General features: G+C 45.6%; 1 protein-coding gene across 1 annotated transcript in view; it reads left to right on the top strand.

Annotated features, from left to right (window-relative positions):
• Nucleotides 1–14140, top strand: part of LOC133043047 (uncharacterized) — a 121186-nt gene extending 107046 nt beyond the window's left edge. The window contains 13 exon segments of the mRNA XM_061123936.1: nucleotides 3280–3588; nucleotides 3678–3995; nucleotides 7260–7352; nucleotides 7426–7740; nucleotides 8948–9262; nucleotides 9609–9650; nucleotides 9737–10051; nucleotides 10306–10338; nucleotides 10901–11038; nucleotides 11483–11575; nucleotides 11846–11893; nucleotides 12372–12515; nucleotides 13936–14140. Of these exon segments, the coding sequence (XP_060979919.1) occupies nucleotides 3280–3588; nucleotides 3678–3995; nucleotides 7260–7352; nucleotides 7426–7740; nucleotides 8948–9262; nucleotides 9609–9650; nucleotides 9737–10051; nucleotides 10306–10338; nucleotides 10901–11038; nucleotides 11483–11575; nucleotides 11846–11893; nucleotides 12372–12515; nucleotides 13936–14081 (2309 nt within the window). The 3' untranslated portion in view covers nucleotides 14082–14140.
• The last annotated feature ends 3424 nt before the right edge of the window (nucleotides 14141–17564 follow it).

Consider the following 17564-nt stretch of genomic DNA (forward strand, 5'->3'; position numbering starts at 1 on the left):
ATGTGCCTAAGGACACAGGATGTCTGTATACCAAGAGACCAGACAAGGATAAATCTGACCACAGTTTGATTTTGCCTTTGTTGCAGTTGATTCATATAAATAAATGGCCCTCTGAAAGGGTAGTTTCCCTTTCTTTGATTATCCAAGTCTCTCATAAACATTTTGGAGGGCTTTAAACTGTCTACTTATTTTTCTCCTGAACTTCTAAAAAGATAAGGGCATTGTTTTATCGTGATTTACATTCCCAACATAGGCCAAAATTCCTGAATATAACAGACTCTAAAAAGGTGCTTGTATTTGTAATAAACCACATGAAAATAGATTCTCAATATTGCCTTCAAAATAACATCCTCCTACTTAAATATCAGACCTCTGCAGAGGATTCAGATACGACTCCTTTGTAGCCTCTCCACTCTCTCCATTTCATTTCCCAATCAGAGGTTCTATTTCTGGGCCTCTAGGGACCCACTCTCCTTGGTCTTTGCTGCACCTTGATGGAAATGTCACACCAATCCTCTCTGGCTTTCAGAGGGGAATGGGCAGCCCAAGGGTCAAGGGCAGGTCTGGTCTTCCAGGAAGATACTTGATCTTTGTGAATCTCTGAGAGGCCACATACCTCATCCTACAGAGATATTTCCTACACCTCAGGCCACACAGTGCTCTGTTCCAGTCAAACCAGTAGGAGTCCAGAGTGATGGGTGAAGAGCCAGAGGGTCCAGGGTCAGGTAAGGACGAAAGTCAGAGGGCTGAGAGTTGGTCTGGAGGCAGATGCATCACAGCTACAGGGAGAAGAGAGGGGGCCACCTTGATCAGAGGGCGAGAAATAAGAATGTGATCTACATGAACAATGATGAAAACCCTCATGCTCTCGTGGTTCCCTGGATAAAATCCAGCCCCACACCTATAACAGTGAGACTGCCTCTGGGACAAAGGGCCCTCAGCAGAAGCTGAGATGCAGAAAATCGGGGCTCTCCCAGGCTCAGGCACAGGTGCAGAGAGAATCCTTTCCTGACAGTCTGGCCCCTGAGGTCCCTCCTATGGCTCAGGTTGATGTCTTTTTTGCAAATGGACTGAACTTGGAAAATGGAGGCCAAAAAGTGTTTCACCACTATTTATTGAACAGTTTTTCTTCTCTAGTGATATAAAATATTACCTTCTTCAAATACTAAATTTCTGTGTGTGTATGTCTTTGTGTCTGTTAGATATTTATATTCTGCCCCACTCTTTCTATTGTTATACAAGAAAGTAGTTGGTTTTATTATTTTTAATAACTTATCCCCTCAAATCAGCCTTCTAGTTCATAAATTTTCTTGCAATGTTCACACACTTATATTTCCATTTGAAAACAAATATAAAATAAAAAACAAATAATAATAATTTGTCTTGGGAGACTATCCTGATGTGCATAAGACTATGTTCTGAATATATCTGAGTGTCTAACACATGTCAGGCTATCTACAATCACATGTAAGCAATATTTCTTCTTTCTAAATTCATAGTCTGGTGGGATTAATACAGAAACTAACAAGGTGTTGAGTAAAATTTATTTAATTAGAAAGAGTAGCCTTAACCTAACTCCTACCAGACCAGTTGGATGTCTTTCAGTTTTATACTCCATCCATTCCCGGTTTAATCTACCACACATCCCACCCACACTCCACTCCTACAGATGTTCTTCCCTTTCAGAGTCTCCTTTCCATTCATTTGTAGCCTTTAAGATTGTTCTCTTGTCTGCATTGGGTAAAATGGGAAAGGGTAGCAGGGTTAGGTGGCCAGATGGGAGGAGCACAGTGGATAAAATGTGTCAAAAACTTGGACAAATGTTTTCCTCAAGTCTATCTTTCATCTGTATTGAGGTTTTGCGTTTGGAAATCTCTAAATTATAAGTGGCTTGTTTGCTCTCTGCTCTCTTTCTCTCCTTCTCCTTTTTTTACTGCATGCTAGCTATTTCTCAAGAATCCAAATAGGAAAGGAATATGCAGTTAGCATATACATAGGATTAAAATACATTAAATTATCATCATTTCTTAGTATTTGCTAAGATTGCCATGTCTTAGATTCCCATGTCTAGTAGAAAGTAATCAAACTCAGCTGATTTGCATAGTCCCACTGAAAACTCATTCTCTCCCTTGATAAATCCTAGGCTTTCAAGAAAGATGGCTAGGACCAGCCCCTCCCTCTCCTATGACTCTCTGAACTTAATATTCAAACTCATCTATGGACAACTTCTTTTCACAATCAAGTCACCTAAGAAATTCTGGGAATTTTTCACCATCAAGAATTATGAGAAATAATTGTGCTGTTTCCAATGCCAATATGTGTGAAATTATAATAGGCTTGTTACAATATACATCAAATCATAATAGGCTTGTAGACTTGGTATGATGTCTAGCTTTCCTCCTGTGAGCTGTAAGTCTGTCTACAGTCTAGCCTGAATTAATAGATCTCCTGCTATGAGGTTCCCTGTCCTCAGTGACTTGATTATTGGCTCCTGAGGGAAAACTGGCCAGAATTCTAGCTCCAGAAATCTCAGATGGCCTTCTAATCTTGTCTGGCTCTTAGTCCTCTAAACTATTGAATCCCATAAACTTTCTTCACTCCAGGTTAGTTCAGCTCTGTGCTCAAGTCTTATGCCCACTGTGGTGCAGTTTCCTTGGGCCTTGTCGTTTTCAGGCCCCTAGATGAGGAATCCTCATCCTTCAGTTCAGTTCAGTCGCTCAGTTGTGTCCAACTCTTTGCGACCCCATAAATCACAGCACACCATGCCTCACTGTCCATCACCAGCTCCCGGAGTTTACTCAAACTCATGTCCATTGAGTAGGTGATAACATCCTGCCATCTCATCCTCTGTCGTCCCCTTCTCCTCCTGCCCCCAGTCCCTCCCAGCATCAAGGTCTTTTCCAATGAGTCAACTCTTCACATGAGGTGGCCAAAGTATTGGAGTTTCAGCTTCAGCATCAGTCCTTGCAATGAACACCCAGGACTGATCTCCTTTAGGATGGACTGGTTGGATCTCCTTGCAGTCCAAGGGACTCTCATCCTAATCAACCTCAAAATATACATTCTTACTGACTGCAAATTTTTCTGGGTTTCTTTTCATAAACCTGGTCATGAAATTATTGATACAATTCTGACACTAACTGTCAGCTTCTCTCTCCATGCCCCACTCCTAGAAATGAAACGCTTTCACATCCTTGCCTATGATGTGCTGTTTCCAATGCCAAGCAAGGACTATGAACACTCACAGGGTTTGTTGCTGCTGTTGATTGTTTCCCTTAGGATTTGTGCGTCTGGCTGGAGGAGAAGGACCCTGCTCAGGGCGAGTAGAAGTGCATTCTGGAGAAGACTGGACCCCAGTGTCTGATGGGAACTTCACACTCCCCACTGCCCAGGTCATCTGTGCAGAGCTGGGGTGCGGGAAGGCTGTGTCTGTGCTGGGACACGTGCCCTTCAGAGAGTCAGAGGGCCGGGTCTGGGCTGAAGAGTTCAGGTGTGAGGGGGAGGAGCCTGAGCTCCGGGTCTGCCCCAGAGTGCCCTGTCCAGGGGGCACGTGTCACCACAGTGGAGCTGCTCAGGTTGTCTGTTCAGGTGAGATGTAGCGCAGGACTAACCTCCCGCACACTCTGTTTGGGTTTTTTAAAAATGAGATTTTGCTGAAATCCAGTGTTCTCTACCAGTGTATGCAGAAGTCCGGCTCATGACAAATGGCTCCTCTCGGTGTGAGGGGCAGGTGGAGATGAACATTTCTGGACGATGGAGAGTGCTCTGTGCCTCCCACTGGAGTCTGGCCAACGCCAATGTTGTCTGTCGTCAGCTCGGCTGTGGAGTCGCCATCTCCACCCCTAGAGGACCACATTTTGTAGAAGGAGGTGATCAGATCTCAACAGTCCGATTTCACTGCTCAGGGGTAGAGTCCTTCCTGTGGAGTTGTCCTGTGGCTGCCCTGGGTGGTCTTGACTGTTCCCATGGCAACACAGCCTATGTGATCTGCTCAGGTAAGAGAGGGGGGAAGGGCTACTGGTACTCAGGATGCTCCTGGAGTGAAATGTCCCCAAGAGCAGAGAGAGAGGGAAACATGGCTTCAAAAATCAGATATTTCATGGCGAAATCTGCTTCCTCTCATTGTTCATTCATTTTTCTCGTCAGGGCAAGAAGTGTGAAGGGGAATAATATATTTTTAAGCAGTATTATTATTTACAAATAGTCATGGAAAACAAAGTACCGGCAGTAAGTGTAGACCTCAGTCATGTTCCCCAAGCCAGATAAGCCCAGAGACTTTCCCAGCACTACAGAGTCACTGTTGCCTCCTAGTAACTATGTCCTGTGTCCTCTCCAGTGAAACCAGTTTAACTTCTATTACCATCGAATATTCACTGGAAGGACTGATGCTGAAGCTGAAGTTCCAGTATTTTGGTCATTTGTTGTGAACAGATGACTCTTTGGGAAAGTCTCTGATGATGGGAAAGATTGAGGGCAGAAGGAGAAGAGGGTGTCAGAGGATGAGATGGCTGCATGGCATTACTGATGCAATGAACATGAACTTGGGCAAACTCCGGGAGATGGTGAGGGACAGGGAGGCCTGGCATGCTGCAGTCCATGGGGTCACAAAGGTTGCACATGACTGGGCAATTGAACAACAACAATAACAAAAACCATAGGATATTTTATTGATTTTTGAACTTTATATAAAATCATGCAGTATGTTTCTTGTGTGTCTGACTTCTTTGACTCAACATTATGTTTGGGATTCACTCATGGTGTTGATTGTAGCAGCTGACTATTCATTTTTATTACTGTAGAGTAGTTCTTTGAATGATCCACATGAAAATATACTGAGCCATTTGACTGATGGTAGAGCTTTGAATTATTTTCTGTCCTTGACTATTACAAATGTGATGCTACAACTTACCATGACAATGACTTTGGGTGAAAATCTATGCTATTTATTTAATCCTTGGTCTTTTATTTTCATTTTCTTAATGGTACCATGTCCTTAGATGAGCAAAGATCTTAATCTTAAGGAAATATAACTTACTAGTTTTTCCTTGTATATTTAGTATTTCTCATATCCTTTTGAAAAGAACTTTGCTTACTCCAAGACCATAAAAACATTCTTCAACAGTATCTTATAGAAGTTTATTTTTCTCTTGCATATAATTGCATATTCCTTCTGAGACTGATATCTATATAAGATAAGGGTCAAGTTTCATATTGACATCTAATTGACTCAGAATCTTTTTCTGAAAAGATTTTTGTCTCCACTGTGTGCCACCTTTGCCGTAAGGAGAAGGGCATATGTGTCTAAGCCTTTTTTAGACTCTCTGTTCTATTCCATTGTATCATTTGTCTATCCTTCCACCAATACTGTATTTTATTAATTATTGTAATTTTATAGTAAGCTTGGGTAATTTTAATTTGCAAGAGTTACTTTATATTAACTACCTATGTTGCCTTTCTTGCCAACTGTGTTGGTCATCCTTGGCCTTTTACATTTAAAAAAATTTTTGGAATTAGTTTATTTTTCACCAAAAGAAACTTCATAAATGTATTTTGGTTGAGATTATATTTAATCTACCAGAAATTTGAGGATGATTGACTTTGACAGTTTTGAGTCTCCCAATTCATTGACATGACATATCCTTCCATTCAGTTAGGTCTATCAGAGGTTTTGCCCATCTTTTACTAGGTTTTCTCCTAGGTGTTTCACTTTTTTGAAATTATTTGTATTTCTTTTAGTGAAAGTGTCCTAGGTTAATTCTTTCTGACTTATTTTCACCTTTTATTTTTTTTTTAATTTTGACCTAATTTGAGACCTGAAAGTTGCAAAAATAATGTAAAAATCCCCATATGACTTTTACCTGAATCTCCCAATATTAGAGTTTTGCTTTAATCTTCCTCTCTTTCTCTCTCTTTCTGTCCCCCTCCTGCCTCATTTCTCCATAAACATGTAGAGTCTCTCTGAATTAGGTTGCAGTCATCATGTCCTTTTATCCCTAAAATAATTCAAGAAATTTCCTTGTTAACCAAAGTTCAGTCAAGTCCTCAGCTGACTTCAACCCCAGATGACATCTAATTGCAACTACATGAAAGATCCCAAGACACAACTGCCAAGTTGAATCTTTCTCAAATTACTGAGCCAGGAAGACTTAAGAAAGTGAAGAGTGTGTATATATATATATAGCTTCAGAGGCTGTTTTTATAATTTGTTATACAGCAGTGTAATCGGAACACTTACTATGTGGCCTGCACTTCTAAATAGAGGCGTATTTGTCCTATGACCTTCCACTTTATTGATTCTCCCTTATGCTGAGCTAATGTGCTGATATGCTCATTCTTTAGTTCTTAATTTCAACTAGTAAGTTTTTCAGCTCTAGAATTTTTATTTGTTGTTGTTATCATTATTTTTTTTTCCATCAGGGTGCACATTTTGTCAGTTAATTCCATGGGCACCTTAATCAAGGCTCTTTAAATTCTCTGTCAAGTAACTCTAGTAGCTGAGTATCCTGGGGAATTGTTTCTAATGTCTACATTTCCTCTTGGTTTCTCATGAGATGTATTTTCAATAAATATTTTTAAAAATACAGACATTGTAGATGACAAATTGTAGAAATATTTTAGAAAGAGTTTTATTTTGCTTCTTCTATTTAGGGATAGATTTAGGGACAGAACTTATTTAGTTCATTCTTAGTGCTTGAGACAAAAATTGTGGCACTGTCAGAAGCAGAACTCTCCATAGCGAAGGAGAACACTACAGTTATGAAAATTTTATGACTATGTTAACCTGGTCTTCCCTAAAGGCTCAGTGGTAAAGAATCCGCTGGCCAATGCAGGAAATACAGGAGACAGACATTTTGATTCCTGGTTGGGGAAGATCCCCTGGAGGAGGAAATGTCAATCCATTCCAGTATTCTTGCCTCGAAAATTCCATGGACAAGGGGGCTCGTGTACTACAGTCCATAGGGTCAAAAAGAGTTGGAAACTACTGAGCAACTGCTGCTGCTGCTGCTAAGTCGCGTCAGTCGTGTCTGACTCTGTGCGACCCCATAGACGGCAGCCCACCAGGCTCCCCTGTTCCTGGGATTCTCCAGGCAAGAACACTGCAGTGGGTTGCCATTTCCTTCTCCAACTGAGCAACTAAACAACTGCAAAAACTGCTGTGTTACATTTTTCTTCTCAGACCCCACTGCTTGCAGTTATTTAGTTTAATTCAGTGTCCAGTTTTTCAATCACCAACACCCTGATCATTGTTGTTTCTGCAGGAAACCAGACCCAGGTGCTGCCGAAGTGCAACGACTCGGTGTCTGAACCAGCAGACTCTGCAGCCTCAGAGGAGAGCGCCCTCTACTGCTCAGGTGAGGGTCCCACAGGACAGAAGACCCTTTACAACCCGGTCACCACCCCATTGTCCCATTTCTCTCTCCTCAGACAGCAGACAGCTCCGCCTGGTGGACGGGGGCGGTCCCTGCGCGGGGAGAGTGGAGATCCTTGACCAGGGCTCCTGGGGCACCATCTGTGATGACGGCTGGGACCTGGACGATGCCCGCGTGGTGTGCAGGCAGCTGGGCTGTGGAGACGCGCTCAATGCCACGGGGTTTGCTCACTTCGGGGCGGGATCAGGGCCCATCTGGCTGGACGACCTGAACTGCACAGGAAAGGAGTCCCACGTGTGGAGGTGCCCTTCCCGAGGCTGGGGGAGTCATGACTGCAGACACAAGGAGGACGCGGGGGTCATCTGCTCAGGTCAGCACTCCACACTGTCCACAGGCTGGGGGAGGGGTGGGGCCCTGGAGGACGGGGTCTGAGCCCTGATGGAGAGATGCTGAAAGGACCAGAGTAGGAGGCTTCCTCCCACGGAGCCTGTGTTTCCAGTAGACCTGAAGACGAGGTGCTTTCACTTCCTCCTGCAGCAGCTGAGATTCTGGTCCTTTCTTCTCCCCAGTGTTTCCTGGCAGAGCTGTTTCTGGTAGTTAACACTTGAAAGTACGACTCTTTCTGCAGTTACCTGTGGTAGTAACATCTTGAAATCCTGGGCTCCCCCAGTTGCGCTAGTGGTAAATAACCTACCTGCCAATGCAGGACATGTAAAAAATGCAGGTTCAGTCCCTGGGTTAGGAGATCCCCTGGAGGAGGGCATGACAACCCATTCCAATATTCTTGCCTGAGAATCAAATGGATAGAGGAGCCTGACATAGAGAAAACTCAGATTTTTCCTTTACAGTTCTGTTTGCTAGGAGTCTGAAGAGAGTCTCCATGGGCCAACATCCCAGTGTCCACAGGGCTGCATTCTGCCTGGAGTCTCTGGGAGAACTCCTTTCCCAGCCTTTTGTGGTTTCTGTGTGGGCTCATTTCTTGGCTCAGAGCCCTCTTCTTCAACAACAGTGCCTCTTCCAACCATTCTCCCTCACTCACATTTCCCTCTGACTGGAGCTGGAAAAGATGATGTATTTCTCAGTGTAGTGGGTTTAAAGTTGTGTTAGACAGGGCTCACATAGTTACTCCTCAATATTTGAGCTTTATCTCTCCATCCCAAGGTCCTCATTAATCACATCTGTAAAGTCTCTTTTCAAAGGTAAGGTAACATGTTACAGGTTCCAGGATTAGGCTGTGGACACCTCTGGGGGCCGATTATTCTGTCGACCACCTCAGTGTCCACATCACATTCTGTTCTTTTAGAAATTTTGTCAGGAAGCAGGAATCAGCTCCTATCACTGCAGGTGCCCAAGTTGAACTTGTTCTCTGTTCATATCTAAATTGTTGTGGTAAAAATAGGTGTACAGACGTTAATGGACAAAGTCAGGTGAAAGGGAGGCAAAAGTCAGTCTTGTCACCCAGTGGGCATCTCCTCTGCTGGGTCAGGGATGTGTGGTCACTATCTCTGGGGGAGAGGAAAACCCAGAGCACTGAGTGCAGTACTCACTATATTCCATCCCCTCCGTTTCAATCTTAGAGTTCCTGGCCCTCAGGATGGTGAGCGAGGACCAGCAGTGTGCTGGGTGGCTGGAAGTTTTCTACAACGGGACCTGGGGCAGTGTCTGCCACAGCCCCATGGAAGACATCACCGTGTCCATGATCTGCAGACAGCTTGGCTGTGGGGACAGTGGAAGTCTCAACTCTTCTGTTGCTCTTAGGGAAGGCTCTAGACCCCGCTGGGTAGATGGAATCAAGTGTCGGAAAACTGACACCTCTCTCTGGCAGTGTCCTTCTGACCCTTGGAATTACAACTCCTGCTCTCCCAAGGAGGAAGCCTATGTCTCTTGTGCAGGTGACTTACTGTCTGTTTCTGTGTCACTCCCAACCATGTAGGGTGCCGTTAGTATGATTTCATATTTTCAGATCTAATTGATGGGTTTTGGTTGAGTCTACAAAATGTAGGTGTATATTTGTATTTGTCTCTGTGTCTGTTTGTTTGCTTTTGTTATGGCAAGCAACTAATTAAAGTAATTCCAGCTGCTGATAAGATGCAGTGAACCTCTCAGCCAAGTAGCTGATGTAGCTTCTGTGGTCTCTTGTCATTTGACTGTGACAAAAAAACCTTAGATACTCATGTTTGGGGACAAGACCACCCCCAGCTGTCCCTGAACCAGAGGTTCCCATTGTTGCTTCTGCAGGAAGAAGAGCCAAGAGCTGTCCAGCTGCTGCCCCCTGCACAGGTACGTCAGCCCCGCCCCCTCCCCAGGGCCCCAGGGGCTCCTTCCTCCCACCAGGGGAGTCACAGGAGGGGCTGCTGCCTTTTCAGACAGAGAGAAGCTCCGGCTCAGGGGAGGAGACCGCGAGTGCTCAGGGCGGGTGGAGGTCTGGCACAGCGGCTCCTGGGGCACCGTGTGCGATGACTCCTGGAGCCTGGCAGAGGCCGAGGTGGTGTGTCAGCAGCTGGGCTGTGGCCCGGCCCTGGAAGCCGTGCGGGCCGCGGCGTTTGGCCCTGGAAACGGGAGCATCTGGCTGGACGAGGTGCGGTGCGGGGGCCGGGAGTCCTCCCTGTGGGACTGTGCTGCGGATCCCTGGGGGCAGAGCGACTGCAAGCACGAGGAGGATGCTGGTGTGAGGTGCTCTGGTGAGTGAGGGGCTCGGGGTCCGCCCTGGGTGAGCTGGGGCAGCGTGGTGGCAGTGGGCTGGGCAGGGCATAGTGGGGATTTTGTATTCACACTGTGTCCCAGTGCTGGGGCTCTGATCTAGGATGGGGGAGCTGGGAGGACTGGACCCTGGTGTTTTGGAGGCTGAGGGGTGACTTCAGGCTCAAGAAGGAAGATAGGGCTGCCCTGCATTCTGGCCAATTCCCTTTACCCAAACTCCTCTTTTTCTCTTTAGGTGCAAGCACATCATTGCCCCCAAATACAGCAGGTATTGTGATCCATCTATGGGCAGGGGAGAGTACTCAGATTCTGGGGACCTGTTCTGTGGGTTCTCTGACAGCTAAGGAGAGGAAAGAGTCTGAGGAGCCCCTGGCTTTTGGGGATGAACCAGGGCGTTATTTTGGGGAACTCCCTTACCCTGGTTCCAGGAGTAAGAAGGTTCTCATGCTTGAGGTCCAAGTGGCTCTGGTTCCCATGTTGCAGATTCTAAGGCTCTCCCACCTGCCCCTGTGTGTTGCTCCTCATCAGTGAGGCGCAGGTCCCAGGACTGTTTGATGCTCTGTCTCTTGAAGCCCAGGGAGAGGGGAGGGGCCAAGTCCTCAGAGGCAGTTTAGGCAGGGCAGCTCCCTGACAATCCCTGGCTCTGCCTCGGGGCCACACTGGCAGGAGTGAGGTTGGCTTGTCTCAGGACGAGACCCGGAGGAGCTCAGTCACTGTCAGTGCACTTGTATCTGAGGCGGGGATGCCATTGTTCAGATCTCCTGGAAATTCCAGCACAGAGGGTTTCTCTGCCCAGGACCTTCTCCAACCCTCTTTCCTGTTCTCCTTAGGGACCAGACCAGCCTCAAATCCTCCCCCAGGCATCTACTCCCTGCCTTGGGTCCTCTGCCTCATCCTGGGAGCCCTTCTCTTCCTGGTCCTCGTCGTCCTGGTGACTCAGGTGCTCAGATGGAGAGCAGAGCGCAGAGGTGGGCTGCAGGGGGAACTGAGGACCAGGGAGCGTGTGTGCAGGCAGGAGATGGGGCAGGGGTGAGGAGGGGAGCCTGGGCCAGGTCTCTGCTCTGAGTTTCACACTCCATGTGCTCCATGCTGAGCTCTAAGTGCTGAGTAGACAGAGGCTTTTAGGACTGGTATATGAGCTCTCATAAGTCATAGCCTTGCCTGTGAGATGAGACAGAGTTGGAGCTGAGCTGTATTCAGGGCCAGATGAGGGGAGAAGGTGCCAACAGGTGCACTGGATGGGAAGCTATCCTGAAGTCCTGACAAGCCATGTGTGAGCACTGGGGAGATAAAGGGTGTGTCTGCTGATTTGGGGTGTCTGGGATGGCATCTCTGACCTGCTGGGGGATCTCTCAACCTGCTGGACCGAGGTGTCTGGGGTAGCATCTCTGACCTGCTGGGGGATCTCTCAGCCTTTTCCAGTTATGAAGATGCTCTTGCTGAAGCAGTGTATGAGGAGCTCGATTACCTTGTGTCATGGAAGGAGGGTCTTTTGGACAGCCCAGGTGGGTGTCTCTGCCTGCCCTCCTGGGGCCTCTGGTTGTCACCTCCCATTGGCTGTGTGCATCTTCTCAGCATCCACAGCCCCCACGCGTGCCGCAGACTCACAGAGGCAGCTCCTCCAAAGTGGTAGGATGGCCTATCAGAGCCCTGTGAGGCCCCAGCCTCTGTCTACACTCCATGAGCCAGGCCTGTTCCTTCTCAACCTTAACACTGGTCCCTTGGGTGTGGGGAGGGTCATTCTGTGTGTTGTGTGATGTTTGTCTCCACATTAGGCTTCCTGTCAGATGGTGAGGACCACGATGATTCCAGATCTGCTCCAGGTAATAGAGATGGACCCGCCTCAGCTGGGTGTTGGGGAGGAGAGTTTCCATCATAGAGATGAGAGGCAAGGGAAACAGTCTTCCTTTGATGGAGCAGTAGCATCCCTTGTATCGAGATGGAGTCCATCCTTCCCCTTCTCTGGCTGTTCTGTGATGTCTCACATTTGGAGCTGGGCTCTCTGTGTCCAGAATCACAACAGAAACACAATGTTTCTAAAAATAACATCTGGAAAGCACAATTTGTCAAAAAGCTTTAGTCCAGCTTAATGGTATAAGAGTTCCTTTGAGAAAGATGTGTAAAATCATGTTTTGGCTTATGGACACTTCAAACTGAAACATGGTCTTACAAGAAAAAAAATCTTTTGAAACAATGTGCCTCTCTATAGCGGCTCAGAAACTCTGAGTCAGAAGGGATCGTTGGTATTTCCCAGATGAACCCACTTACCGTGGTTTCATCTGACCCCTGCTCTGCCCTCAGAAGCCCCAGATCAGAGGACTGATGCCCCTGGTGAGGGTTATGATGATGCTGAAGAGGTACCAGTGCCTGGGGCTCCTCCTGCCTCTCAGGTGAGCGAAGAGGAAGTGCTCCCAGTTAAGGAACATGGGATGAGGTCTCGGACAGGTGAGTGGGGTTAGCTCATCTCCTGCAATCTTCAGTCTCTGTCCTCGAAATGGTGAATTTGAACTTCTCAACGCCCAGCCTCTCTAGAATTTCAAAACATCAGTAATCTCATGCATTTGATGGGCTTCCCTGGTGTCTCAGATGGTAAAGAATCTGCCTGCAATGCAGGAGACCCGGGTTTGATCCCTGGTTGGGAAGATCTCTTGGAGAAGGGAATGGCAACCCACTCCAGTATGCTTGCCTGGAGAATCCCATGGAAAGAGGAGTCTGGCAGGCTGTAGTCCATAGTGTCACAAAGAGTTGGATGTGACAGTCTCAACTGTATACTGTCTTTAATGCTATCACACTCCTTGGCAGTGAGAAATCATTCTCCTTTTGGCATTTAAGTCTCCATGCTGCAACATAAATTTTCACTTTATATGTGATGTGCTTGCTTTAAAATGTACAGATTAGGGCATTTCCTGACAATCCAGTGGTTAGGACTCTGCACTTTCACTGCTAGGACCTGAGTTCAATCCCTGGTCAAGCAACTAAGATCCCACAAGCATTGTTCAGTGGCCAAAAGGAAAAGAAAACTTGAGTATTTGAGCATATTTATGAAATCCACAAGTAGAACAAGTGTTTTGATAACTCCTCTGTGCTGTCTTATACATGAAAGGTAGTCAACGATTTTTTAAAATGTAGTGCAGTATTGAATTTGTGAGGTATTCTGATAATTTAAGATGAGCTCTGTTTATATGTCAGCACTAAAGTACAAAATCTATGATGTGCAGTGGCCTTAACAATAAGCCATGTTGGTAGTTCATAGACCAGAGTTTGTGGTCAGCTACAGTCTAATTTGCTCCAGACTTTTCAGCAGCCGAGAGAAGACACTCATTCTCTAGAAAAGACAATTTCTCCATCTGAGGGCCTGTGTGGTCCCTGGGAAGGGGCCTCCTGTGGCTGCACCTTGATACTATTTGTGGGCATTTGGGAACAGGAGTTAACTAAGAGCAGAGCTGGTTTGTGAGTGAGGAATGCAGATTTTCCTGTCTCCACTCTCCCTCTCATGGTGATTTCATGTCTGTCAGTTGTGAGAGGAGAACATTAAATTCGTTGTTATGTTCTTACTGTTCCTGGGCATCTCCTTGCTGATTGTGTGGCCTGGATGCAGGTCTTCCCAGAGCTCCTATGTGAGCACAGGTCTCCTGTGATGCAGGGTTTCCACATGAGCTGAGGCCCCAGAGTTCACACGGATTGGATCTGAGAGGACAGCCCGGGTGGTCCATCCTCACTGTAACTGATGGGAAATAGCCTGAACCTCCTGCCCACACCTGGGTCCCAGGGGTGCTTTGTTATCACGACTTAATTGACTCACTTCCACAACACGGTCTGGTCCCCTTTGTCTCAGTTCTAATCATGCTTTTCTTTACTATTTCAGGCTCTTCTCTGTTCATCTTTGGAGAGGAAGCTGATCCTGGGGAAGGAGAAGAGAGCCCGTGGCTGCTCCAGGGGAACAAAGGGGACCCTGTGTATGATGACGTTGAACTCAGTGCCCCAGCAACATCCACAGTGACTTTCCCATGATGTTGTATTAAATATGCGATGAAGCCTCAGATATTCTAATTGCCTGTATTTCAATAGAGTAAGGCTGACCTGTAATTGTGTTATATGGAAATTGTTCAAAATGAAGTATTCTGAATAAAGTAACTTTTTGCTGTGTTGCTAATTTAGCAAGTTCCACGTCAAATGCTTTGAAAGGATTGGTCTGGTTCTCAAACACCGTTTTCCTCAAAGGAAAACAAGATATACTGCCCTGTTTTCTCACCTCCTTCAAAGGCTAATAAGGCCATGACTTTGTCTGGGATCACAAATGCTCCAGGTCACTCTTGCTTAGAAAAATCATCTACACTTGGTCCATATTCACACCCTCATTCCTAGCAAGATGAACTTGTCGACCAAAAAATATATTCAGAACCTAATAGAGTTAGTTTATTTGGTGGGAATGTTTAGGACTCCAGGCCCTGGAGACTGCATCTCAGTAGCTCTGAGAAAACTGCTCCAAGGAGGCAGGAGGGGAAGTCAGGCTGTATACAAGTTTGCAACAAAGGGAGCAGGCAGTCTGAACATCAAAGATCAGGTATCAAGTTAAGGAAGTTAGCATTCTGTTTGTGGGAAGATGCAAGCCTCTGGACTCACTGAATTCATTCCTTTCATACGCACCTCAGCTATCTGGGGCCAATCCTGTTTCCTTGTTCACCTTAAAATATGGCAGATGGCTGCTTCTTGCATTGTCCCAGCTCCTCAGCAATCACCATGCAGGGGGTGGCAGCATCCCCTGGATCACAGTTTTGGAGGCCTTCATTCACATTTGAAGGCCAGAAATCGCTGATGGCTGTGACATTTCTTGTTTATTGATATGGCAGGAGATATTTTCATTTCACAAACTCATGGAAAAAACCCAATCCTGTAGGTTCTTCTCTGAGATGTCACATCACCTGTTTTTAACCTATTCTTGGGCACCAGACTTGGATGTGAGTTTCAATGTGGGACATTGGCTGGTAAGAGAGAATGGATACAGCTTTCCTTATCCTGCCTAAATTTTCATGGACCAGTTAAAAATCTAACTCTAGGTAACTGCATCTCCCTTTTTCGTTACTCATTCCATAGGTTACTTTATCTGTTTATTCCTCAAGCAGATATAGATTCCTTTTTGCTCTTCTCCCATGTCTAGTTGGTTATCAAATCCTTATGAATCCATTCTTTCCATCCCTTTGTGCTATTTCTTCAGGATGTTGCTATTTCTTGTCTCTCCAGTAATCTATCCTTCTGAGTGAATTATATCAGCTCATATCTCTTTCTAAGTTGATGGAGGGTAAATTGGTGCTCACCACACCCTGCATCCAGGTGGGACAAGAGGGCAGGAAAGTGGAGACCTAGGCAGAGGGGATGCAGAAGAAGGGATGTAGATGGGAAGATCAGGAACATTTGGGTCTTTATATTTCAAATATGTGGATGGAGGTGTCTGATATGATTGAAAACTTAAAGGAAGAATTTGAGAGGAGTGAACTTCTCTGAAAACATATTGTTTCAAAATTGTGTTAATCTGGTTACTATTGAAAATGTAAACGTGATCCTGCTGTGATTCTTCAGGGTAGAGACAGCTGTCATATAGGAGTGGCCAAGTAAGTATTACCTTTACACAATACGTAGCCCCCCACCCCCATTCCATCGTGGACATGTGGAGAAGCTGCTGAACTAATGTAAGAACTGAGAGTGCTGGCCTGGTTGTGAGCTGAGTCCACCCGGTTACTGCTTGATGGCCTGCATGGTGTCCAGGGCTCCAACCTACGCTCACACTTGCAGTCTTTGTAGTTCTATGCTGTGCTTGGGAATGGGAAGATGCCCAGGACTTCTCCCAGGGCAGCTCACATGGCTATTCACCATTTGGAAGTAATGAAATAAATGACGTATAATGAAAGAAATAAAGTATACCCACCAAGAAGCTCAGTGAACTCCAAAAAACACAGATAAACAATACATTCAGGAAAAGAATATGTGAACAAAATGAGATTAAAAATATTTCTTATCATTATTATTATTGTTTTTAATGTTTGGTTGCACTGGGTCTTCGTTGCTGCACATGGGCTTTCTCTAATTGCTGCAAGCAGGCACTACTCTTCTTTGTGGAGAGCAGGCTTCTGTACGTGGGGGCTTCCCTTGTTGCGGAGCACAGGCTCTAGGCACTCAGGCTTCAGTAGTTGCAGCATGCAGGCTCCTATTTGTGGTTTGCAGGTCCTAGAGCATGGGCTCAGTAGTTGTGCACAGGCTGAGTGGCTCCGCAGAGGAAATTGATTGTTTTACAGAGACAGAAATCATAAAAAAGGAAGCAACACAGAGTTTGCTGATGGTTTAGTGGTTAGGATTCGATGCTTTCACTGCTGTGCCTGGATTCTATCCTGGTCTGGGAACTGAGATCCCTCAATCTCTGCAGTGAGGCCAAAAAAAGGAGAAGGAACCAAACAGAAATTCTTTTGCTTAAGATTACAATGAATGAAACGCAACAAAATGAAAAATGCTACAGAGAGCATCAGCAACAGCAGAAGAATCTGTAATGTAGACGACAATTGAAATTACCTAGCCAGAAGAAGAGAAGAAAAAAAGAATGAAAAAAAATGTGAAAGAACCTGTGTGAACTACGGGATAACATTCACAGAAACAACCTGCACATTACTGGAGTCCCAGAGAGGGAGGAAGAGACAGAGACTGTGCTTAAAGAAATAATACCAGGTAAGTCCCAAATTGGATCAGATTTAGACATCCAAGTTCATGTAGCTAATAGGTCACCCCTCAGAGTTCATTCAAAACTATCCTCTCCAAGACACATTTCCTACAATCAAGACAAAGAGAGAATTTTAGAAGCATCAAGAGAAAAGTAAATGCTGACAAAAAAGACATCCCCTTAAGAATATCATTGGGTTTCTGAGAATAAACCTGGCAGGGCAGGAGAAACTAGGATGATATATTCAAGCTGATGAAAGTAAAAACCTGCCAACCAAGAATACTTTTCTCAGGAAGGTTGTCTTTCAGAAATGAAGATGACAGAAAGACTTTCCCAAACAAACAACAGTTGAGGAAGTTCACCAACACAGGTTTGTCTTACAAGATTGCCGAAGGGAGTTCAAGCTAAATGCTGCTACTATTGCTGCTAAGTCGCTTCAGTCGTGTCCAACTCTGTGAGACCCCATAGATGGCAGCCCACCAGGCTCTCCTGTGCCTGGGATTCTCCAGGCAAGAACACTTGAGTGGGTTGCCATTGCCTTCTCCAATGCAGGAAAGTGGAAAGTGAAAGTGAAGTTGCTCAGTCGTGTCCGACTTTTAGTGACCCCATGGACTGCAGCCTACCAGGCTCCATGGGATTTTCCAGGCAAGAGTACTGAAGTAGGGTGCCATTGCCTTCTCCGCTTCAAGCTAAATGAAGGATACTAATAATCATATGAAAGAAGATACAACAGATTTGTAAATGTAAATATGTAATCCAATTCAGAAAACTCTAATATATAAAATATA

Source organism: Dama dama, chromosome 22, assembly GCF_033118175.1.
Source record: "Dama dama isolate Ldn47 chromosome 22, ASM3311817v1, whole genome shotgun sequence".
Classification (NCBI taxonomy): Eukaryota; Metazoa; Chordata; class Mammalia; order Artiodactyla; family Cervidae; genus Dama; species Dama dama.